Source organism: Mobula birostris, chromosome 6 (assembly GCF_030028105.1).
Source record: "Mobula birostris isolate sMobBir1 chromosome 6, sMobBir1.hap1, whole genome shotgun sequence".
Lineage (NCBI taxonomy): Eukaryota > Metazoa > Chordata > Chondrichthyes > Myliobatiformes > Myliobatidae > Mobula > Mobula birostris.
Genome location: NC_092375.1, coordinates 74,616,558 through 74,642,449, shown reverse-complemented (window position 1 = coordinate 74,642,449; position 25,892 = coordinate 74,616,558). Strand labels below are relative to the sequence as shown.

The window sequence follows — 25,892 nt, the reverse complement described above, 5'->3', positions numbered from 1 at the left end:
GACTCGATGGGCCAAATGGCCTGCTTCTGCTCCTATATCTTATGGCCTTATGGTCTGTGGAATTTCATTAGCCAGAGAGCGATGAATCTGTGGAATTCATTGCCACAGGCAGCTGTGGAGGCCAAGTCACTGGGGGTATTTAAGGCAGAGGTTGATAGTTTGTTGATTAGGCAGGACATGAAGGGATACGGGGAGAAGGCAGAAGATCGGGGCTGAGAGGGAATATGGATCAGACATGATGAAGTGGTGGAGCAGACTCAACGGGCCAAGTGGCCTACATCTGCTCCTATAGCTTGTGGTCTTATGGTCTTTATTCTTGATTTTTAATTAATTAATTAAGTTTTCTCAGCTACTAAGTCTGTGCAAAGAATGATAAGACCCAGAAAAGTACTGAGTGACTGAAGTTCAATTTTTTTGTCACAGGCATACAGTACATAGACAGGATATAAATGCCATGAAAATTAGATTTTTTTTGCAGCACAGTTCATAGCACATAGATCATGCAACTGTACAACATAGTACAGGCCCTTTGGGCCAAAAATGTTGTGCCAATCTTTTAATAAATTCCAAGATCAATCAAATGCTTCCCTCCCATATAGCCCTTCATTTGTCTATCATCCACGTGGCTGTCAAAGAGCTTCTTAAATCCCCTCAGTCTCTACCATACCCCTGGCAGTGCATTCCGTACACTTACCGCTCTGTGTTTAAAAAAAAAAATCTCTGATATCCACTCCTATATCTTTCTCCAATTGCCTTAAAATTATATTGACCATCTCCCAACATATTAGCCATTTCTCTATTTCCACCCTGAGGAAAGCGTCACTGGCTGTCCACTATCTATGGCACTTATCAGTTTATACATCTCTATCAAGTCACCTCTCATCTTCCTACAGAATTATTAAATCATAGAAATGAAATTTTTTTACATTAGATGTAAACTAAACTGAATTGCTCACAACTTACATAATGACAGAAAGTAAACATAATGACATTGGTGCAAGTTGACAGAGAAAGAAATATGGTGTGAGTTAGAGTAACAAATGGCTGTTAATTTACATACTCAAGGATCACTGCCAGCAGCAGGCCAAGTAGAGAAGGGGTGAAGAAGGCATGCTGAAAGCTTGCACAGACATAACATCAGGGACGTTACAGCACCATCATACTGTGTGGAATACTGTGTGCAGTTTTGCTCTCTGCACTATAGGAAGGATGTACTACACAGGAGAAGTACAGAGGAGGTTCATCAGGATGATCCCTTGGTGTAGCTCAGTGGAAAGACTCCATAGCCTGGTTTGATTTCTCTTAGAGCCAAAGAGCGTGAAGACCTATTTGACTGAGATTTACAAAAGAATGAAGAGTATAGATAAGGTAGATAGTGAAAATCTCTTCCCCTTAGCAGAGGCGATTTAATACAATACAACTCTGATATTCATCTTCCCCAGATAGCCATGAAATACAGAAAAGAAACCACGGAAGTTGTTGAAAGAAAGGACATGAACTCCCTCCCCGCACTTAAAGGAAAAAGAAACAGAACTCACATACCACAAACCCCCACCCTCTCACTCGCACAAAAGTTCGCCCACACAGAAAACGCTGGATGGAACATCAAACCCCAAACCCTTCCCTCATAAAAAACAGTGATAATAATATCAAACCCACAAACCCCTCCCTCACAAAAAAACTGCAACAATAACATCAAATCCCCAAACCTCTCTCTCACAAAAAAGGTGGTTGGGGAGATTGTGAATTCATGAGATGGGGGCAGGGAGGGTAGAGAAAAGCCCTCAGCCTAAAAGAAAACCAAAATATATAAAATATGAAGCCATGGATGTGTGCACATAACTAGCCTCATTTTACTAAGGATGGTTGTGATTGAAAATTGAAAATGAGGTGTGTTGGGAGGCAAAGTAAAGATAGTATGCTACAAAATTGGAGATATAAATGAGAACACGAGGAAATCTGCAGATGCTGGAATTTCAAGCAACACACATCAAAGTTGCTGGTGAACGCAGCAGACCAGGCAGCATCTCTGGGAAGAGGTACAGTCGACGTTTCAGGCCGAGACCCTTCGTCAGAACTAACTGAAAGAAGAGCTAGTAAGAGATTTGAAAGTTGGAGGGGGAGGGGGAGATCAGAAATGATAGGAGAAGACAGGAGGGAGAGGGATGGAGCCAAGAGCTGGACAGTTGATCAACTGTCATTAACTTATTATGGGATATTTGGAAGTTATGCAGAGCCTTTATAAAAAAATGCAAAGTACCTTCACTTGTTCATATGCACAAGCATACAGTGGAAAGAGAGCCGGAGATGGTAGACAAGAGATTTTTGAGAATGGTGGCTTGGGTAAGACCTTCAGGGCAGAAAAGTCATCGTTTACATTCTTAGATGAGGAAAGGATGGGAGGTGGTTTTGAGAAAACACTCAGAATCAGGATTTTTTTTTTCAAATGAATAAAAAGAAACTGCATCCACTGGCAGAATGATTGTTGAGGGGAGAACAGAATTAGGACATTCTACAAAAGTATCAGAGGCAAAGCAGGGAGAAATAAAAAAAAACAAAAGTTGCAACAATCTGCGTTAAGATTCTTTGTTCAAACAAAAGGGAAAATGAAGATGCTGGATGTCAAGAATAAAAACAGTAAATACTAGAAACTTATTTTCATTCTCAGACTCTGACTGTCATACCGTCTGATTTTAGTGAGGGCCAGGTACCCTTATGATTGTGTGGATTTTAAACATCAGAGGGCAGTTTGCAATAATACATTCAGTTAAAATGTGTTTATTATGTGCCAAAGGTTAAAAAAAATAGAAAAAGTGCAAAAATATTTACAGTGCAAAAATTGGCAAAATAAAAAGAATGACAAAAGAGAAAATGCCAATATATACCATCAGCCCTTTAGGACACAGCTAGCAAAACATCAGTCTGAAGTAATACATCTTACCACACTGCCTCTGCCTTCCCTACTTACACCAGAATAGGCCTTTAAGTAAGGACCTCCTTAGTCTAGGAGAAAAGGGATAGTCATTTCTTTGGAATGTGGAAGTGTTTGTTATCAGGAGTGTGAACAATTACATGAAAACAAAACACAGGAATTCACATCCTTCTTCACAATCACAAATGTTCACAAAAGCATTCATCACAATAAGATCACAATGACATTGCCCAATCAAAATCAATCAATAACTTTAATTTAATTCACAGTATTGTCCTTCAATGTTTACAATCCATAAGGGTAATTTAGTTTTCATTTGATAAAGAACTAGTAGGGGTTTTATTTCCACACTCCAGTCCAGTTGGAGGTGGTAATTCACCTTGAAGTTGGACTGACAACTGCCATTAAAAGTTCGAAGGAGAAGAAGAAGTCAGGTCCCCTCTCTGAAACTGAAAGCAACAACAAAAAGGACGTGTCAAAGAATGCCACAATCCTGGAGTGTGCAAGTACAAACAAAAGTGTCCATGCTGTGTGTTAGCCTAGCGAGTGCGCCTGATAAGCGTGACGTCATCGCTGCCAGACAGGGATACGAGAACGATGGGGCTACTGGGGAGCAATGGGGGGTTGTGGGAGGAGGAAGAAATTACTTGTGCAGACCTGCTCTGTCATACTGACACAGAAGCTGCTGTGGAAAGGGGATGTCAGACAAAAGATGACAGATATAAACATCAACTCGGATGTCCAGTATCTGCATTTCTTTTGTTTGCTGTATGGGAAAAATATCTTTGCACAGCAAGTTGTTGTGATTCAGAATGCAAAAATCCAGATGAAAAGTTGGAGTTTGCTGATGCGGTAGTAACGTTCAGTAGAAAACTAGATAAGCACCTTTAAAATTTAGTGAGGAAGGAGGAGGGGTGTGAAAGATAAATGGTCAAAGCTTAAGTGGAAAACATCACTCTAGAACCAGTGCAGACTGAAAAAGCCAACGAGCCTCTCTCCCTCTCTCTGTAGCTTGGTTATATCATTGTTTATAATCTTGATGACTTTGAACTGCCATTACCTTTTTCAATCCATCTTCTGAAAACAAATGTGCTTACAAGCTCAAGTATATATTTATTTCATGTACTGATGCACCTGTTTGTTGATTTGGGCGAGCCAACTTACATTATCAGTATTTCAAGATATTTGATTCAACAGATAAAATTTACTAGAATCAGTAAATAGCATCCACCCATTCCATAACTGGGTTTTAAAAGCAGTTCCTCCTGCTTTTTTTTGGAGTATTGGTGTAAAGTGAAATTAGATTGTCTCAATCTGGTTCCTTGTGGCTACAACCCTACTGTGTAAAGCTGCTCACTAAGATAATAGGAAGGATGAATGGTGGAAAATGGGAAGATGGTATAACAGTGCAGCATCTGTCTGGATGGACATTGAACCTGTGAACACTACCTCACTTTTTAAATATATATCATTTCTGTTTTTTGCATGATTTTAAATCTATTCACTCTATGTATACTGTAATTGATTTACTTACTTCTTTATGATGATGATTATTATTATTATTGTTGTTTCTTCTTCTTCTATATTATGTATTACATTGAACTGCTGCTGCTAAGTTAACAAATTTCACGACACATGCCGGTGATAATAAACCCGATTTTGATTTTGGATGCTGTCTTTCAATGGTGAAAACTGTTTCCAGAGGCAATATGCCATAACTTGATAAACAATAAATTCACCACAAAAAGTGTAATAAGTTCCACTTCCACCACTAAATTTATATTCTCTGTTCCAGAAATTTTATTTGCAGTAAATGTGTGTAAAATAATTAAATATTAAGCAGATCCATGTACGATAGAACTCCAATTTGGGGCATATATTTAATTTTGCAATAACTTGTGTGCATTCTACTAACTTGTAACCATGTTAAAATATACACAACATCAGCTTTTAGAAAATGTCTGAAGAACTTAGGTGGCTTGTAAAATAAACTGAAAGGTTTTTTACATAAAAACGCACTGGATGAAGAATATTTCTGATTCATCTTATAATAAATGCAGAATGCTCACTTGAATTGAATATCCAGCATCTGAAAACGCTGTTATCTCTAATGTCTACAGTATGTTGAGTAAATTATCAAAGGTTACAGAAAAATATACATTTACACATATTTTACCATGTCTTATTTTATGGACTACATATGGTATCTTTGGCTGATAAATACTTCTATTCTATAACGTATGTTGTTATAGGATAGTTATACACAAAAAGATTGTAACAGTGAGTTGTGAGTTTGCAAATAGTTTCCAAAGGTCACACGCATGAGAGGTGGAACAAATTGCCAATCAGGAATTCTTTGAAACAAATATTTTCATTTTTTTCTGCAGAGAGACAGCTACCACTATGCTAGTTTTTGGTATCTTATTACTTTATAATGAGATCCAGCACCAAAAATCCTGCAGACTGGGCAATTGACCATTCTCCTTGTGTTGGTTGAGAGAGCGTGTGTCGGATAGGTAACCAGTTGAAGGCCCAGGAGCCCCACTTTCCCTGTTCGCTATACTGTACCTCAATGATACACAATTTCCAGCATAAATCATCAACAGGGTTCAACAGTGAGAACTGTGGCTCATTTCCTGCTCCTTAGGTTAGTTATACTGAGGTTAGTAGACATGAATCAGCTCAGGGCAGATCAGGATGAAACCTGCTTATTTCACCCCCATTCTGAACAGTACCCATACATCGCAGTACACTGCTCTGTGCTGAAGGTATGGCCATCCTTTAAAATCACCACCTTTTACAATTTCTTCAGCAATGAATAACTTACATCAGATAGATTCTACTATGATGTAAGCTGCTTTCTATGCCAAAGAACCATATGACACAAATACAATTAAAGTGCTGCCTTTAACTTGGCTTGAAATTATAGTACAAGTATCACTCTATATCTTAATATATCTAAAATTTATGAAACAAAATAGATTATATTCAAGCTTCCAAAGAATAACACATGGTAAAAAGTGGAAGTGATACAGCACCTACCATTTTTTTCTGTTGCTTAGACTTGCTGCAGCTGTTTCTTTGGGTTTACATCTTCTTTTAAACTAAACTGACAGAATATTCTTTGTATAATGACAGTGCCTTCAGCAATACCTGGTTCTAATGGCAAATGAAGTATTTCGTTCTGTCTGTTACTGTAGATCCAGGAGCAGTTACACCTCGAAGCTAAAGCTGGATAAAGTTTCACATGATCGAGAAGTAAGAAAGTGAAACTCTGTAATTGGTTCCGCCTCTCTAAAGATAGCATGAGAAAACCTCTTGCGTTGTTCCTAAGCTGTAGCCACGCATTAGCAATTGTTCGTAATACATATTCTATTTTGTGCATTTTACACACCTGTTACCAATTGTTATTGGTATACCACAGTCCTGACGAAGGGTCTCGGCTGGAAATGTCGACTGTGCTTCTTCCTATGGATGCTGCCTGGCCTGCTGTGTTCCACCAGCATTTTGAGCGTGTTGCACCAATATTTATTGCTGTTTTTGCTTGAAACCAATCAAGGAATGTCAAACTGCTGGCAATAACTTGATGCTTTATTTTATCTCTAACAAAACTGAACCATATCAGTTTTGTCATAAAAGAAGAATGTCGAAAAATATTATTCTATAAGTAACATATCAGACTACCTGGAGAATCAGAAGTGAAAGGATTTGGCTGAGAAAAAGTTAAATAGATATTCTGCAGAGTAAATAATTGGATGGTAAGAAATAGTGTGGTCTTGTTTTCATTTTGGAACCAAGAAGATTATAGAAAAGACATATTTACTGAGAAGTTAGGAGTGTACGTAATGGAGAAAAATTGTTTTGATTAGACAAGATGAAGTTAGTATGAGGAGATATACCATAAACTCTGGGATAGGCCAACTATTGAAAACAACACCATTAATCCACCAATACTAAATAATTTGGAAATTGTAACTTGTTAAAAGATGAATCCTGTAAAAAAATGTTATATTTAAGATCCTGCTTAAGTTTTCTTTGTAAAAATAAAATGTAAAATACTTGAGATGCTCAGCATTTCAGCTACTTTTTGTAGAGTGAAAATTGAGTAAATGTTTCATGTTGATGACCTTCATGAGAATTCAACCATGGAGAAAGGTTATTGACTTAAAATGTTAATATTGTTCCTTTCGGCACAGATGCTGCCTGACCTACTGCGTGTTTCTAACATTTTCTGTTTTAATTTTAGATTTACAATTAACTTTTTATTTGGAACAGGTTTTCTGATTATTTATCCATAAGAGGATATTAGTAAAGGTGTGTTTTAGGTTTTGACAGATACTTAGCTCAGAACAAAGGATAGTGACAAATAGATTGGATAAAGAAGTTGCCAGCATAGCATTCTGGAGGTAATCTTGAGATAATTCATATTTTAATACAGAAAAAGAAAAAAAAATCTGGCATGTGTTTTGATGGTTAGTTACTATGCTCCGTTATGTCAAAGAGGAAAATTGTACATTTAGCTTACTAACATGGTTCTTACATGGCCTAAACCCTTCGGCAGGTCTGGAGAAAAAAAGCTGAGGAGTAGATTTGAAAGGTGGGGGGAGGGGAGAGGGAAATGCCAGACGATAGGTGAAACTTGGAGGGGGAAGGATGAAGCAAGGAGCTATCGGAATGGGAAGTGGAATTAAAAAAGGTGTTCACTGGGAGATCCCACTTGCTCTGGTGGACGGAGTGTAGATGCTCAGCGAAGCGGTCTCCCAATCTACACCAGGTCTCACCGGTATACAGGAGGCTGCACCGGGAGCACCGGACACAGTACATGACCGCAGACTCACAGATGAAGTGTCGCCTCACCTGGAAGGACTGTTTGGGGCCCTGAATGGTAGTGAGGGAGGTGGTGTAGGGGCAGGTGTAGCACTTGTTCCGTTTGCAAGGATAAGCCTCAGGAGGGAGATCAGTGGGGAGGGACGAATGGACAAGGGGTCGCATAGGGAGCAACCCTGCGGAAAGCAGGGAGTGGGGGGGGTGGGAAAGATGTGTTTGGTGGTGGGATCCTGTTGGAGATGGCAGAATTTGGAGAATTATGCACTGGACAGAGAAACTGGTGGGGTGGTAGGGTGATGAAATAGACAGAAAGCCAAGGAAGAAAGAAGAAGGGGGTGGGGGAGGAGATAACATGAGAGAGGGAAAGGGGATAGGAAATGGTGAAGGAGAGGGGGTGGTGGAGGCATTGCTGGAAGTTTGAGAAATCGATGTTCATGCCATGGAGGCTACTGAAACAAAATTTAAGGTGTTGTTCCTTCAACCTAAGTGTGGCCTTATCCCAACAGTGGAGGAGGCCATGGATGGACATAACGGAATGGGAATGGGAAGTGGAATTAAAATCAGTGGCCACTGGGAGATCCCGCCTGTTCTGGTGGACAGAGTGTAGATGCTTGGAGAAGCGGTCTCCCAATCTACGTCGGGTATCACCAATATACAGGAGGCCACACTGGGGGAACCGAACATGGTATATGACCCCCAACAGACTCATAGGTGAAGTGTCGCCTCACCTAGAAGGACCGCTTTGGGCCCTGAATGGTGGTGAGGGAGGAGGCCATCCAGCACATCCTATCAATGTTGTCTTTCAAAGCAACTTCATCAATCTCTAATCTCCATGGTTTTTCTCCCACAAATACTCATCAACACCATTGATTCCACTGCCTCCTACCTCCACCAGGGGTAATTTACCGTAGCTAATTACCAATCAGCATATCTATGGAACATTGGAGGCAACTGAAGCATTCTTGAGAAACTCATATAGTCACAGGTGGAACATGCAAACTCCACATGGACAGCACCCGGGGTCAGAATTGAACCTGGAGCTCTACTAAGCTGTGCCACTGTGATACTCTGACCACACAATGGACATGTAAGACAGAAGTTGGTCATATAAGCTAGTCAGTCCATTCAAGTACTTAGACATCGTTTGAGCCTCCTCCCTCCCTACACCTGATCAACAAATATAATATAGAGGAATAAGCTCTTCTTGGGCTTCCAGCCAGGTATAGGTATTGATTTTAACTGACATTTCGATGACAAACTCTGCCATCTTCATCAGGGATGATGCCTAGGCATGTCTACTCTAGTGGTATATATACCCCCATTGTCCATCCCTCTTGATTGGTTAGTGCTCAACCAATCAGGTTTCCACTGCATCACAGCCTGGTATGGAAACACTCATGCTCTTGAAGGAAAATTCTAGAAAAAGTAGTGGATATGGTCCAGTCCATCACACTAAAAGCTCTCCCCACTTTTGAGCACATCTACATGAAACATTGTCGCAGGAAAGCAGCATCCATTATCAGGGTCCCCACCACTCAGGCCATGCCCTCTTTTCACTGCCATCATCAGGAAGAAGGTACAGGAACCTCAGGACTCACACCATCAGGTTCAGGAACATTTATTATGCCTCATCATCAAGCTCTTGAACCAATTAGGATTACTTCACTCAACTTCACTTGCCCATCATTAAGATGTTCCCACTAGCAATGGACTCACTTTCAAATACTCTTCATCTCATGTTCTCAATATTTTTCTGCTTACTTATTTATTAATATTATTTATTTATTTTTGTATGCGCACAGTTTGTTGTCTTCTGCACACTTGTTCAACGCCCAGGTTGGGTGGTCTTCTATTGATTCAATTATGTTTGAATATTCTGTAGATTTATTGAGTACGTCCACAAGAAAAGAAATCTTATGGTTGTATATGGTGATGTATATGTACTCTGATGATACATTTACTTGGAACTTCTGTGTATTGCACTATACTTCTGCCCCAAAACAACAAATGTCAGTAATAATAAACCTAATTCCGATTCTGATCTTTAATCAGAACTACAATCAGTTAAAGATAAAAAAAAAATTGCAGATGCAAAGAGAAAGAGTATGGGAGGACAGGACAAAATGGAAGACCTACAGTATGGTAAGACACTGATAGGATTAAATGACAAAAGGGGTAAGAAGGTGTAAGTAGCATAATGGAGGCATTGCAAGTGCAGAAAAATTATGAGAGTGTTCACAGTACTGATGACCAATTTCTGGAAATATGAAATCAAAATGCTAAAGACTGATTACCTAAAACTGTTGAACTCTCTGTTGAGTTCAGAAGGCAGTAATGTGCCCAAATGAAGTAGAGATAAAGTTCCATGATCTTTGTTGGGACATCATTATCTGACCTGTTGAATATTCTTAGCATTTTCTGTCTTCATCTTACATGAAGGGGAAATGTACATCTCTGTTTCAATGTGTGCAACATTAAAATAAAATGGATATTTTATAATCTGACACTAAAGCAGAAAGTGCTGGAAACACTCAGCAGGCCAGGCTGCAACGTGGAGCAAGAAACAGTCGATGTTTCAGATTCAGCACCCTTAACACAGAAGGTGCTTTTGGATACTTGGAAAGACTTTTCAAGGCATCTCCACAGACTTGAAGCATGTGATTCTTTATTGACTCAGAAATTCTATTTCTTATTTATTACGCGCAATCATATACAGGTCAACTTTCACTAATCTGGCACCATTGGGACCTGAGGAGTGCCAGATTAGTGAAAATGCTGAGTTACAGAAGGATCACATAAAGTATAATCAGTGCCGGATTATCGAAGGAACTGGATTACAATTAGTCAGATTAGTGAAGGTCGACCTGTACCACAATTAGAGTAAATAATATTGCAAGTATATATGCTGAAGACAATTTGATAAAGGCCAATTGATCCATCCTAAAAACAGTTGAACAAACTTGTCTATCAACACTTTCATCTACCACCTGCTCTGTAATCTCCCTGGAGCGATAAAAGGCAGGTTTACACAAATCTTGGTCAAGGAGCAAATATTCTCTGCTGTTAGATGTAATTAAAAAGAACTTCTTGCATTTAGCCATATTTATGAGGCACATTATCCAATATACCATCTACTTTATTCACATAGCAACATTAGTCTTAGCCAACTCCAATTTTGATTTTTTTTGCAAAAGGATTCATATTCACCACACATTTTGAATTTATTCTAAAAACCAATAATCTCCAAGAAAAATAATCTCTGGGTCTTAACCTTTCCCAAAATATTAAGAGAGAATGTAACTTATATGATTCTGTCCAAAGGCTTATCAATAACACTACAGCCTCATAGAGGGATGAGAAGTGGAGAGAGTGACGAGTTTCAAGTTCCTGGGTGTCAGTATCTCTGAGGACCTAACCTAGTCGCAACATATCGATGCAGTTTTAAAGAAGGCAAGACAGTGACTATACTTCATTAGGAGTTTGAAGAGATTTGGTATGTCAACAAATACACTCAAAAACTTCTATAGATGTACCGTGCAGAGCATTCTGACAGGCTGCATCACTGACTGGTATGGAGGGGCTACTGTACAGGACTGAAGGAAGCTGCAGAAGGTTGTAAGTCTAGTCAGCTCCATCTTGGGTACTAGCCTACAAAGTACCCAGGACATCTTCAAAGAGCGGTGTCTCAGAAAGGCAGCATCCATTATTAAGGACCTCCAGCACCCAGGGCATGCTCTTTTCTCACCATCAGGTAGGAGGTACAGAAGCCTGAAGGCACACACACAGTGATTCAGGAACAGCTTCTTCCCCTCTGCCACTTGATTCCTAAATGGACACTACCTCACTTATTTAATATATATTATTTCTGGGTTTTTTTTGCATAATTTTTAATCTATTCAATATACGTACACGGTAGCCGATTTATTTATTTATTTATTTATTTATTTATTTATTTTCTTCTATATTCTGTATTGCATTGAACAGCTGCTGCCAACTTAAGAAATTTCGCGACACATGCTGGTGCTAATAAACCTGATTCTGATTGCTCTTCATTTTATAATGGGGCTATTTAATTAATCATTCTAATATTCTGTCCCTTTGTCCCACATTCACTACCTCCATTTTGTGCTCTGATAATGCTACTGTCCACATTAGTGCTTCCAAAGTACATCTGATTCTGTTTGGTCTAGTATGCCCCTTTATTGTGGTTAACATTGCCCTTGACTGGCTGTTCTCCATTTCCTGTACGATCATTAACTCTTTCCCCCTTCACTGTTACCTTTAACTACACTTTCCAAACCACCAGCTTCCACATCCAGTAGAAGATCAACCACCACATATCACTACCCACACAACGACCAACACAGCTTCTGGCTTCCGCCAATAACTCCATGGCCACCTGGGCCAATCCTAATCACCCTCAGCAATATCCTGGATAAATGCAGACCATGTAATGCCTGAGTTTTTCACCTGCCATTCCCCACTACTGAGTATCACACACACTTCTTAATTTGAACAGCATATCCCTTTTGTTTCATTGTTTTGTGGACTCATAATGTGAACTTTTCTCTTCAGAAGTATGTGGAACCCCACCAATCTCTGATTTTTTTTTTTAACCTGTGCTAGTTTTACACTAGAGGTTTAAAACAGATGTGGGTTAGATGTGGCAGGGTGTACTGCTACAATAGTTTCAATGTTTTTAGGAATTAGTCTGCTCCTAATTGCCACATTTATACACCTGTTATTGAAAGTTATATGTTTGACATTACCACTCTTCTTTAAAGTGTTTTTTTTCTCTCGTTGCTGGTTCTGTTGGTACCTCTCCAGCAAAGCAAACTGGGGTAATGTTTGATTTTACACCCACTGGGAGGTCAGCATCAAGCCATCAATGACACATTCAGTTCCCTTTGTAAGATCTTTAAGATTATCGAAGTGTTTGATAGATAATTATAAAGATGATGTTTCCGCTTGCAGGCAAGGCCTTAAATATAATATAGTTCATGCTTGCAAATAATAGACAAGAACTGAAAATTAACGGAAGCCCTTGTCCTAGAGTAGTTTGAATTCTGAAGATTATTTTCACAAGGAGAAATTGAAGGCAAATTCTTATGATTTTGAATTACATCATCTTTTAATCACTTCCCTAAGAATATTTCCATCATCTTCATTCTTGCATTGACATCCATTTCCTCATTCCAATTCTAGTAAACCTTTGGAGCACTCTCCAAGACTTTAGCGCCTTTCCAGGTGTGTGGTGACCAGCTATGAATGCATTTGGTAATTTATGCCTTTATTGATAAATACAAGGCACCCATAGCTTTTTTGAAGTCTTTGCATTTTGTTGAGCTATCTTCACAAAATGGTGTTCACACACCCAAGGTTCTTCTGGCCCTCTTCTATTATTATATTATTTATATTGATCATTCTTCCTGAGACGATGTAACGCCTGGTATTTCAGTAATAAGTCCTGCACTATTCTATTCATTTCACCATAACGTTACTGTTCTCTAGTTTCTTAGTTTCATGAAATTTTGCTGCAAATATCTGCATTAGAGCCACCAACACATATGAGAAAGGGCAATAATCCTAACACCATGAATGTAGAACATTACTGTTGATATCTATTAAATCAGGAAAACAATTATTCTGCCTCATTCTCTATTTTCCATCTAATAACTAATCTTGTGCCATTGTCCTATTAAACTCATGGGCTTCATCCTAGCAAGTAGTTCTATCACATTATCTTTATCAAATACTTTATAAGAATCCTTTCTCCTCACTATTAATTTCAATGATATTGTCAACCCTCCGTCATGTTTTATTCATAATATAATCTGTTCATGAATATAACAGATTATTTTTTGATAAAAACAAATTTATTTTGATTTGAAAAAGGGAAGTTAATGAATAGATTACATATAATATAGGAGTGGTTGTGAAGAGTAACACTTAATGATCTTTAAATGGCATTGCTTTAAGTATTCAAATAATTTCTTCATAAACAGTTTTCCCACATTATACCAGTAGGTGGTGGCATTATTGCATTAAAGATAATACTTTCTTCGACAGTCCCTCAGGGTAGAGGGCCTTCTGTTTCCACCCCAAATCTATGGGTACTGGGGTGAGGGAGAGGTCAATGGTAGGTCTGGCAGGCTCAACCAAAGATGGGGCAGAAGGATCTTGATGGGATGGGCTAGTTAGAGAGGTAGTATGGCTTTGACACTCACCTGAGGCATTAAGTCAGTATTCTCAGTGTTCACCCCAAATGCCCTGTCTCCACTTGATAAACCAGGGATTCCAAATTACTTGAACTTTTAACTCACTATATATCAAGATTCAAAATAAATTAAATAGGCACAGTGGTGCAGCTAATAGAACTGCAGAGACATCGGTTCAGAACATCTTTCAAGAGGGTGAACCCTCGCAAGGTGACAGACCCCGATGGTGTACCTGATTGGCTCTGAAAACCTGTGCCAACCAACTGGCGGGTGTGTTCAAAGACATTTTCAATCTCGCATTGCCACAGCTGGAAGTTCCTACCTGCTTCAAAAGGGCAACAATCATATCAGTGCCCAGGAAGATCAGTGTGAGCTGCTTTAATGACTATCATACCATAGCACTCACATCTACGGTGCTGAAGTGCTTTGAGAGGGTGGTTATGGCTAAGCAAGGACCTGGACCCACTGCAAGTTGCCTATTGCCACAATAGGTCAACAATGGATGTGATCTCATTGGCTCTTTAGGTCAAGTCAAGTCACTTTTTATTATCATTTCAACCATAACTGAAATGGTACAGAACACAGTAAAAATGAGACAAAGTTTTCCAGGACCATGGTGCGACATGAAACAATACAAAAACTGCACTAGACTACAGATCTATCCAGGACAGCATAAAGTGCACAAAACAGTGCAGGCACTACAATAAATAACAACAAATAATAAACAAGACAATAGGTACAGTAGAGGGCAGTAGGTTGGTGTCAAGCCAGGCTTTGGGTATTGATGAGTCTGATGGCTTGGGGGAAGAAACTGTTACATAGTCTGGTCATGAGAGCCCCAGTGCTTCGGTGCCTTTTTCCAGATGGCAGGAGGGAGAAGAGTTTATATGAGGGGTGCATGGGGTCCTTCATAATGTTGTTTGCTTTGCGGATGCAGCGTGTGGTGTAAATGTCTCTAATGGCGGGAAGAGAGACCCCAATGATCTTCTCAGCTGACCTCACTATCCGCTGCAGGGTCTTGCGTTCCAAGATTGTGCAATTTCGGAACCAGGCCGTGATGCAGCTGCTCAGGATGCTCTCAACTCAATCTCTGTAGAATGTGGTGAGGATGGGGGGTGGGAGATGGACTTTTCTCAGCCTTCACAGAAAGTAGAGACGCTGCTGGGCTTTCTTTGCTATGGAATTGATGTTGAGGGACCAGGTGAGATTCTCCTGAAGTCAACAACCATCTCTTTTGTTTTGTTTACATTCAGAGACAGGTTGTTGGCTCTGCACCAGTCCGTTAGCTGCTGCACCTCCTCTCTGTATGCTGACTCATCGTTCTTGCTGATGAGACTCACCATGGTCGTGTCATCGGCGAACTTGATGATGTGGTTCGAGCTGTGTGTTGCAGCACAGTCGTGGGTCAGCAGAGTGAACAGCAGTGGACTGAGCACACAGCCCTGGGGAGCCCCCGTGCTCAGTGTGATGGTGTTGGAGATGCTGCTGCCAATCCAGACTGACTGAGGTCTCCCAGTCAGGAAGTCTAGGATCCAGTTGCAGAAGGAGGTGTTCAGGCCCAGTAGGCTCAGCTTTCCAGTTTCTGAGGAAGATTGTGTTGAATGCTGAACTGAAGTCTATGAACAGCATTCGAACGTACTGGTCTTTTTTGTCCAGGTGCGTTAGGGCCAGGTGGAGGGTGAAGGCAATGGCATCATCTGTTGAACGGTTGGGACAGTACGCGAACTGCAGGGGTCCAGTGAGGGGGGCAGCAGGGTCTTGATGTGCCTCATGACGAGCCTTTCGAAACACTTCATGATGATGTATGTGAGTGCGACAGGACGGTAGTCATTGATGCAGGACTCTGAAGACTTCTTCGGCACGGGGACAATGGTGGTGGCCTTGATGCATGTAGAAATGACGGTGCTGCTCAGGGAGATGTTGAAGATGTCAGTGAGAATCTCAGCTAACTGGTCTGCACATCCCCTAAGCACTCTGCCAGGAATATTGTCTGGTCCAGCAGCCTTCCGTGGGTTGACCCTGCACAGGGTTCTCCTCACATCGGCCACTGTAAGACATAGCACCTGGTCATTTGGAGGAGGGGTGGTCTTCCTCACCGCCACGTCATTTTCCACCTCAAACCAAGCGTAGAAGTTGTTCAATGCATCTGGGAGGGAGGCATCACCCGCACAGGCAGGTGATGCTGTCCTGTAGTTGGTGATGTCCTGAATGCCCTTCCACATGCACCACGTATCTCCGCTGTCCTGGAAGTGGCAGTGGATTCGCTGGGCGGGTGCACACTTTGTTTCTCTGATGGCCCGGGACAGTTTGGCCCTCACTGTTGTTAGGGCTGCCTTGTCGCCTGCTCTAAAGGTGGAGTCACGGGTCCCCAGCAGCGCACACTCCTCCGCGGTCATCCATGGCTTCTGGTTAGCGTGTGTAGTGATGGTCTTGGCCACAGTGACGTCATCGATGCATTTGCTGATGTAACTAGTCACTGATGCTGTGTACTCCTCTAAGTTGGTAGAGTTGCCATCGGTTGCAGCCTCCCTGAACATGTGCCCGTCAGCGTGCCTTGGATCAGCTGGACAATACTAATATTTGTGGCAGGTTACTGTATATTGACTACAGATCAGTGTTTAACACAATCATTCCTACAGTTCCGATCAAAAAGCTCCAAAACCTGGGCCTCTGTACCTCTTTCTGCAATTGGATCTTCGACTTCCTCACCAGAAGACCACAGTGTGTGGATCAGAAATAACATCTCCACCTCGCTGATAATCAACATCTCAAGGATGTGTACTTAGCCCGCTGCTCTATTCCCTACACCTATGACTGTGGGGCTAGGTGCAGCTGACGACACAACTGTAGTTGGCAGAATTTCAGATGGTGACAACAAGGTGCACAGGAGTGAAATCGATCAGCTGGTTGAGTGGTGCCACAGCAACAACCCTACACTCAAGGTGGACTCCAGAAAGGGTAAGACGAGGGAACATACAGCAGTCAGAGGGATCCAAAGTGGAAAGGGGGAGCATTTTCAAATTCATGGGTGTCAACATCTCTGAGGATCTATCACTGAGACCCGGCACAAGGAAACAATTACAAAGAAGGCACCACAGTGGTTATGTTTCATTAGGAGTTTGAGCTGATCTGCTTTGTCACCAAAGGCACACACAAATTTCTACAAATGTATCACGAAGAGCATCCTAACTGACTCCATTACTGTCTGGTGTGAGGGGAGGGGGCAATGCCCAGGATCCAAATAAGCTGCTGGAAGTTGTAACCCCAGTCTGCTCCATCATGGGTCCAGCTTCCCCAGCATCCAGGATATCTTCAAAAGGCAGTGCCTCAAAATGGTGGCATCCATCATTAAGGACCCCCATCACCTAGGGCATCCCTTCTCATTGCTACCATAAGGGAGGAGGTACAAGAGCCTGAAGGCACACACTCAATGATTCAGGAATAGCTTCTTCCTCTCTGCTGTCAGATTTCGAAATGGACATTGAACCCATTTACACTATTACAGTACCTCACTAATTTCTTTTCTCTCTGTTTGCACTATATTTAACTTTTTAATTGTATATGTGTGCAAATTATGTACTTCCTGCTGTAATTTACAGTTTTTATCATCTATTGTGTGAAGTTTGCACATTCTCCCAGTGGGTTTCCTCTGGGTGCTCTGGTTTCCTCCCACAAATCAAAGATTTGCTAGTTGGTAGGTTAATTGGCTTCTGTAAATTATCCTTGGTGTGTAGGTGAATGCTCGAATTGGAAAGGAGTTGACAAGATGTCAGGAGAATAAAAAAGGATTCATATAGGATTAATGTAAATGGGTGGTTGATAGTCAATGCAGACTCAATGAGTCTGTACTGTACCGTTCTATGACTATAGGACTCCAAGATTTCTTAGACAGTCCCTTGGGATCAATGACGACTATCATTTCCATTCTGTAGGTTCTGAAGTGGCAAATGAGGCCGGTGCTTAAAGGGCTATGTGGGCAGTTGGCGTGCTTTTTCTGTCTCATGTGCTAGGCTTCCATGTTCTCCTGATACATGGTCTGCAGCTTCTCAGTAACATCCTGAATGCTCCCTCTCTATTTTGGATAATCCTGCCCCAAGTGTCAGTGGGTGTGTGGTAATTTTAGGAGGTCTTAAGAACATTAAACCTTTTTCATTGTCGTCCTTCTTATATTTTATTGTGAAGAGCTTGGAAAATAAATCTTTTTTCTGGAGCCTAATTTCAAGCATATAATGACAAGTCTGCTCAACATGGCTGACTTAGTGTAATTAGGCTCTCAGTTGCTAATGTTGGTTTACTTATCCTTCTCGTGCATTTAGAGGGCTGTACAGAAACAGCATTCCTGGATCTTCCCAGTGACTTGAGACGCCTGCTGTTGGTAGTACAGGTTCCCAAAACATCCAGGAGGGTAGGAAGCACTGCTGCCATGCAGATCAGTAGTTTTAGGTCAGAATTGAGGTCTTGATAATCAAATAACCATCTCTTCAATCAAGTGGTGGAGGTGCTGACATCATCAATACCTGGCTCTACGAGCTGGTGGCTCCAGATACGTGAGAAGATGTCTATGCTTTTCTGGGCCTCAGGAAGAGCACAGCGTTTAGAGGGTTGTAATTAGAGGGCGGTACAATAGGACAGCCTTTGGGGGCTGCTTTAAGAGGCTGCATTTTGATGACATCATCAGGGAGATATACAGGACTAAGTTAGGAGACAGCATTAGGGAATATTTTGCATGCGTTGGGGTGGGGTGTTACATTTTGGGGCTGCCTTAGGGGGCGGAGTTAGAGAGCAGTGTTGAAGAACTGTGTAAGAGGGCAGTACTGTTAAGCACTGTTATGTGACAGTGCTGAGGGTTGTACTGGGTCAAAGTTAAGGGCAGTGTCAGATCTCTTTTACAGTCTGTATATCCAATGTCATCTGCAATACCGATATCAATGCTCATGTTAGGAATAATGAATGCATTGTAAGGCAAATGAAGGCAGAATTTATGCAATAAATGGTCTGGCCCTCAGTGACATATGGGTGCAGGTACATAATTCTGTTAAATAGCAACACAGGTAGATAGGGTGCTGAAGCTGACATTTTACATGCTTGTCTTCAGCTGTCAGAATACTTCAACATTGGTAAGGTCACATTCAGAGTACTGAGTGCATTGTTTGTCACCTTGCTATAGAAAGAATGTCATTAAACTGGAGATGGTACAAAAAAGATTTAGGAGGATGATATTGGAGTGGAGGGTTTGAATTATAAGGAGAAATCAGTGAGGCTGGGACTTTATTCCCTGCAGTGTAGGAGGCCAAAGGGTGATCTTACAGATGTTTATAAAATTACCTTATGCACCAGATACGTTCAATACCTGAACTCCTTTCCCGAGGGTGGGCAACCTGAGGCCATAAACTTAAGGTGAGAGGGGGAAAATTTAAAAGGCACTTGAGGGGAAACTTTTTCACACAGAGGGTGTTGAGAATTTGGACTAGGCTGTAAGAGGAAGTGATAGACAGGTGCAATTATGACATTTAAAAAGGTATTCGGACAGTTGCATGGATAGGGAAAAAAGAAGCAGAGAAATATGGGCCAAATGGGACAAGCTCACTTAGGTAATTTGGTCAGCATGAATGAGTTAAGTCCGTAGCCTGCTTCCATGAAGCATAGATTTATGATTCACTGATTTATATAGAACATCACAGCATAGTACAGGCCCTTTGGCCTGCGATATTGTGCTGACCTTTTAGCTTACTCTACGATCAATCTAACTCTTCCTTCCTACGTAACCCTTCATTTTTCTATCACCCATGTCCCTATCTAAGAACTCTTTAAATGTTCCGAATGTATCTGACTCTACCTCCACCACCCTTGGCAGGACATTCCATGCACCCATTACCGTCAAAAAAACCTACCTCTGACATCCAATTAGTTTCTTCTTACCTGATTTGTTGGTAGAAATTAAGTGATTGCTTTAAACAATACAAAGTTATAGGTTACATATAATGTGATCTATTGTGAGAGTGGTGCAGGGGCAGCTTTTAGATTTTGGTCTTACAATTTTTAAGTGCAAGTTCAATCTTTCATATGCTTCAGTGAATGAGTCTACCATAGCTTGCAGCTTAGCAAATAAAACTATCTACACTGGGCGCCTTGACTAGGTGACATTGGGCTGACGATGGTGCTGGAGGGTAGTCACTGCAGACTGAATAATCTCCCATTTGTTCTGAAGATTAAGGATAGAGGGTATACTGAGGTTGCAAAGGGCTATGTAGACTGATTGATACTTTATTTCTCTTGGAGCTGGAGTTGCAGAGAAGATATTGTCCCCTGTGCATTTAGATGAAAGACTTTTTGACATTAGAAGCTAATCTTTAGTCACCTGAAAGCTTTTATAGCCATTGCACCCACAAGTTTTCTTTCCTCCTCACAACTTCCTTAGTCTATCTGCCCTAGACAGTTCCTGCAAATAGCCCTATTGTGACTAGACTGGTTAACTCTCAAGAGTTTGTGCAAAGTTTTGCCATTTCTCTTAGGGCCTTTCATGTGCCAAAGCTAAAAATACCTCCTAGTCCAATTTATAATGCATCACTAAATATTGGGTACTCTAAGTAACTTTCTCAAAACCTGCAATTTTTCATAGCATGAGGTTACTGCTTTAAGTCAGCATAACACACAATTTATAGTTTCAAAGATAAATTGAGACCCACAATTCAGAACCTCAGATTTTCTGTTGTGTATGTCAGGATCCTGGCACCAGAAAGAACCCAAGACTTCTCAACTGTAATGCTCGTGAACAATAAACTTAAAAAGGTAAAAATAGTTTTTGTAAACACCTATCATATTTATTTTTTAAATAAATCCCTTGAGGAACTTTTTACTATGAAAAGAAAGAAATGTTCATCTTCTTTAATGCTCAGCTTTACAAAGTTTTGTTCAAATTTGATCTTGTGATCAATGACTTAATCAGGCGCAGATCTTTTACTAACACTTAAGTCTACAACCGCAGAAAATCATCTATCATTCCCCCAAAATTTTGTTCATTAAAGAACTAAAAGTCATATGATTTTCTGGCACATCCAATGCAAAACTGCTGAATTTGTAAGCAGCATAGCTTCTAAATCTTCTGAGCTTCTTCTAAATTTAGGAAGAGCGAGGAAACGGCAGTCACATTCTTTCACATTTGGCTTACATCCGTTAAGTATTTATACTGTACAGCTAGCTGAGATCAGAATAATGCTTTCAGATCCTGGGCAGCAATCACTCAGTACGTCTAGTCACATCTTTTTGAACTAAGAATTGGCCTCTTATTTTAATTATGACAGTTATGCTCTTAATTTGCTACATAATTAATTTGTTGCATCCACATCTTGTGACCTCATTGCAAATCAGCACTGCATGGAAGCCCACAAAGTTACTTCAGAAATTATATTTTCTGTTTATGGACTGAAACGCCACTGGTAACTTCTTTGGCAATCAGCATAAAAAGCTTGATAAACTCAGCAGGCTAGGCAGCATCTAAGGAGGTGAAAGAACAGTTGAGATTTCAGAGCAAGACCTTTCATTGGGACTGGAAAGGAAGGGGGAAGAAGCCAGAACAAAGAGGTGAGTGAAGGAGGAGGAGTACAAGCTGGTAGATTACAGGTGAAACCAGGTGAGAGGGAAGGTTGGTGGGTGGGGGCTGAAATGAGAAGCTGGGAGATGATAAGTAGAAAAGGTTATGGACTGAAGATGGAATCTGATAGGCGGGCAACAGACTATGGGGGAAAGGGAAGGAGGAGGGACACCAGAGGGAGGTGATGTGTACATGTACATAAGTGGTGTACGAGCAAGCCAGAATGGGGAATTGAAAAAAGAGAGAAGGGGAAGGGAGAAATTAATTGGAAGTTGGAGAAATCAATGTTCATGTCTAAAGGTTGAAGGCTATCCAGATGGAATATGAGGTGTTGCAGTCCCTTAGGATGACTTGTTTCCATTGTGGATTCAAAGTGATCGATGAGAACGACGTGGGAAGTGCAAAATCTTCCACAGACGTATTAGGTGGTGTCTGACAGGACAGATGTGTGTATAGACTGAGGTAGTGTACTCCTTTCACCACTTACTCTGGGCTCCTGTATTCTCCTATTGCAGGGCTCAAGCTGGTGAGTACAACCATGAAACCCAAATGCACCTTCTCCATTTTGTGGACAGTAGAATCTCATTACTGCTGAGCATCAGAACTTCACCAGGGTTACCGTCTCAGTGAGATAGCAACAACACAGAATCAGAAGCTCACAGATGCATGCTTGGGACAATACCTTAACTATTTTTTTTGCAAAATGCATGGCTGTTTTGCCTTCCTTAATGACAAGGTGCAATATTTATTAGCAAAATATACCACATAACTCTCCCTGAGTGCAAACAAAGCTGGAATGTACTGACCCTAAATGGAAATGTATATTTCAATCTCATATTGATCTTGAGCCATTCTGCATTCTGATAACTATCAGAATTAGGTTTAATATCACTGATACATGTTGTGAACTTTGTTGGTTTGCAGCAGTAGTACATTGCAAAACATAATAAAAGTTCTAAATTACTATAATATATATATATATATATATATATATATACACACACACACACACAATACTTAAATAAGTAGTGCAAAGACAGGGGGCAAAGTACTGAGGTAGTGTTTGTAGTCCATTCAGAAATCTAATGGTGGGTAAGAAGCTGTTGCTGAAACGTTGAGTGTGTCTTCAGGGTCCTGTACTTCCTTGATGGTAGCAATGAAAAGAGAGCATATACTGCACGAGGAGGGTCCTTAACGCTGGATGCTGCCTTTTTGAGGCATCACCTTTTGAAAGTGTCCTCGATGCCGAGGAGGCTAGAGGTCATGACTTTCTATGGCTTTTTCTGATCCTGTGCCATGGCCTCTCCCTACTAGATGGTGATGCAAACAACTAGAATGCTCTCCACAGTATTACTGTAGAAATTTGTGAGTGTCTTTAGTGACATTGATTCTCCTCAAACTCCTAATGAAATATAGCTGCTGTTATGCCTTCTTTGCTATTGCATCAGTGTGTTGAGCCCAGGTGAGATCCTTGGAGATGTCGACACCTGGGAACCAGAAGCAGCTCATCCTTTCCAATTCTGCTCCCACAATGAGCACTTGTTTGTCTTCCCTCAACTTCCCCTCCCTGAAGTCCACAATCAATTCCTTGGTCTTACTGAAGTTGAGTGCAAGGTTGTTGCTGCGACCTTAGTTATATAAATACCGACGCACATCTTTTCATCTATGGATCTGTTTAATGACAGCTATTACTATATCTGATCAGTGCTCAATTTGAGTGGAACAGAGTGAAGAAACCCAATTTATACTGTCTGGAAGTTACATTTAATGCCAGCTGTAAATGTGCTGACATTTAAAATTTAGCTCAACATCTGCTGTAGCTACGTTCAGCTTCAACACTTTCCATTAAATGTGGGTCTAAAGATGCTGCAATTCAGGCTTCGATGTGGTTTTAGTGGCTGCCTGTTGAGTATGGACCTACCTATTGAATCAAGGCAAAGACCGAATGTGAACAATGAGCAATAGGAACAGCACGTGAAACTGTGATATGGTCAATGGTGAGTGAATTTTAACATACAAATATATTTTGTGATGCATTTGGTGAATAAAAATTGAGAAAACTTAGAATTAAAATAGTATTCTTTTACAGATGCCATTAGGAATAGAGAGATCGGAGGTTCACATACAGAAATCTTTGCTGATGACAGGGTATGCTAATAAGGCTGTTAATAAGGGTATATGTAATCTTTGGTTTTAGAAAGCATGAGAGAACAAAACAAAGTTACAGAATACAGCAGTGGATGGAGTTCAACTAGATTATAGGGCTGAGATGAGTGCACCAATTCAGGAATATGTCAAGAGCCTTTCTGTGCATGCATGGCTTTTTTCTTGTGTTAGTTCCACAGATGGGGGTCCTTATTTTAGGAAAGACTGAAATTTCCTTCAAGGAACATTCCCATACATACAATTTTTGCTGCACCATTTGATTATTTGTATACATTATTAAAAGATTGTTTATAATCAACTTTTTTGCAATTAGTACCAATTTTATTGCTTTAATGAACTACTAGAGTTTGAAGATTCTGAGATAATTTAGTGAATACATTTGGTTATCTTTTCTCTTTTGCACTCTGGGCAAATTATTTCACAAATCATTGACAACTGATATAAATAAAGTTTATCAGTAATGCAGCACTGGTTAAGGTAGCAGTAGGCAGGCACAAGGCTGATTCAAACCTCTGCTTAGGCTAGGCAAGATCTACGTAGGCTGTGGTTAGGTTTAGGAGTCACGCAGGTGAGAAACTGCTTGAAAGTTCAGCAGTCTAATGAACTGAGACATGAGCTGGGAAGTCAAGATGGTAGCAGCTCAGAGCGGTTGAGCTAATGGACGCTGGAATTTTGGAGGGATTATAAAAAGTTGATCCTTTGGTCTGATAACGGCAGAGGAGACACGACACGGGAGAACTGCGGAAGCTACCCGAGAAACCACTGGTGGAGCTTAAGACCACCACGAGTGTGGAGGCAACCGACCGATTAATTTCGACCCGTGATTACCAGTGTGGGTGAGAGCTTGCCTGTGGGTGTCTGCTGCTGGTGAACCCATGCTGTGGGTTAGTAGACCGTTCCCTGGAAGGGGGTCTGTCCATCTGTGTCTGTGTGGGGGTCACACGAAGTGACTCTGAAGACTTCTGAAGCAAGAACAACTAAAGCTGCCAACTTGAACATCAACTCAATTATCTCTCTCTCTCTCTCCATCAATTCAACTTGAAACAGCACGAAGTGAACTGAACTGCTTAAACTTACCTGACATCGTAAGACCAATATCTACCTCCTGGACTATTATTTTTTATGTATCCACACACACATTTACAGATATCTATATATCTATATCTATAAAATAGTTTATAATCTGTATTGTATTATTGGGTTTAATGATATTAATTCGTAGTAGTAATAAATATAGTCTTAATTTATAGTAAACCAGACTCCAGGTGTGTTCCATTTCTGCTGGTCCATTTCAATCCATCACGGGGTTGTGACAAAATTGGGGCCTGCGTCCGGGATCTGAACAAATTTGGTTGGAGCCAATTTTTGAAATTGTGTGGGGGCTTGTCTCGATTGGGGAAATCCCTTGTAATTAATCTGTGTATGGAAAACAGCAGAAATGGAGGCTAGTGAATTCATAGAGAACCCTACTCTGCTGTTTTTGTGGAGTGCCAGAAAGGAGGTTCTATGTGACATTGCTAAGAAATGGAAACTTTCCGGAATACAGAAGAGTATGATGAAGGCAGGAATTCAGAGGGAAATAGCTGAATATTGTGTAGGGAAAGAGTTATTTGAGGAAGCATCGCTACAGGAGTTTCCGATAGGTGATGAGGAGTTCCTGTAATGACTAGAACAATTAAGAATGGAGAGACTTAATTTCGAAGCTGCAGAGGCAGAGAAACAGAGGGAGTTTGAGAGGGAGATGCGGCGTCAAGAGGGTCAAGTGTCAGGCCGTGGTGGCGAGAGGGGTGTACTAATTAATGTCAGTCAGGAAATTAAGTTGGTACCTCCATTTGCTGAAGAAGGCATTGATAGGTACTTCCTACATTTTGAGAAAGTGGCTCAGAACAGGAAGTGGCTGAGGGAGGACTGGGCAGTATTGCTGCAAAGTGTGTTAAAAGGGAAGGTGCAGCAAGCATATTCTGCCTTATCTGTGACCGAGTCGACTAATTATAATACTGTGAAGGAGGCTGTGCTTAAGGTCTATGAAATGGTGCCAGAAGCGTACCGACAGAAGTTTCGGGGTTTGAGGAAGCCTGGGAACCAGACATATGTAGAGTTTGCCCGATAAAGGAGAGGTACTTTGATTGGTGGTGTGGCTCGAAAGAGGTAGACGAGG

At 40.9% G+C, this 25,892-nt stretch overlaps 1 protein-coding gene across 2 annotated transcripts in view; it reads right to left on the bottom strand.

Moving 5' to 3' along the window:
* tlr7 (toll-like receptor 7) overlaps positions 1-25,892 on the bottom strand; it is a 52,823-nt gene that overhangs the window by 14,497 nt on the left and 12,434 nt on the right. Inside the window, exon 1 of one of the 2 annotated variants that reach the window (XM_072260654.1) lies at positions 5,975-6,173. The exons of the other annotated variant lie outside the window; for it this stretch is intronic. Within the exon in view, the coding sequence (XP_072116755.1) occupies positions 5,975-5,977 (3 nt within the window). The 5' untranslated portion in view covers positions 5,978-6,173. Of the gene's footprint in view, positions 1-5,974; positions 6,174-25,892 lie in introns of those variants that run through there. 2 annotated transcript variants of the gene reach the window in all.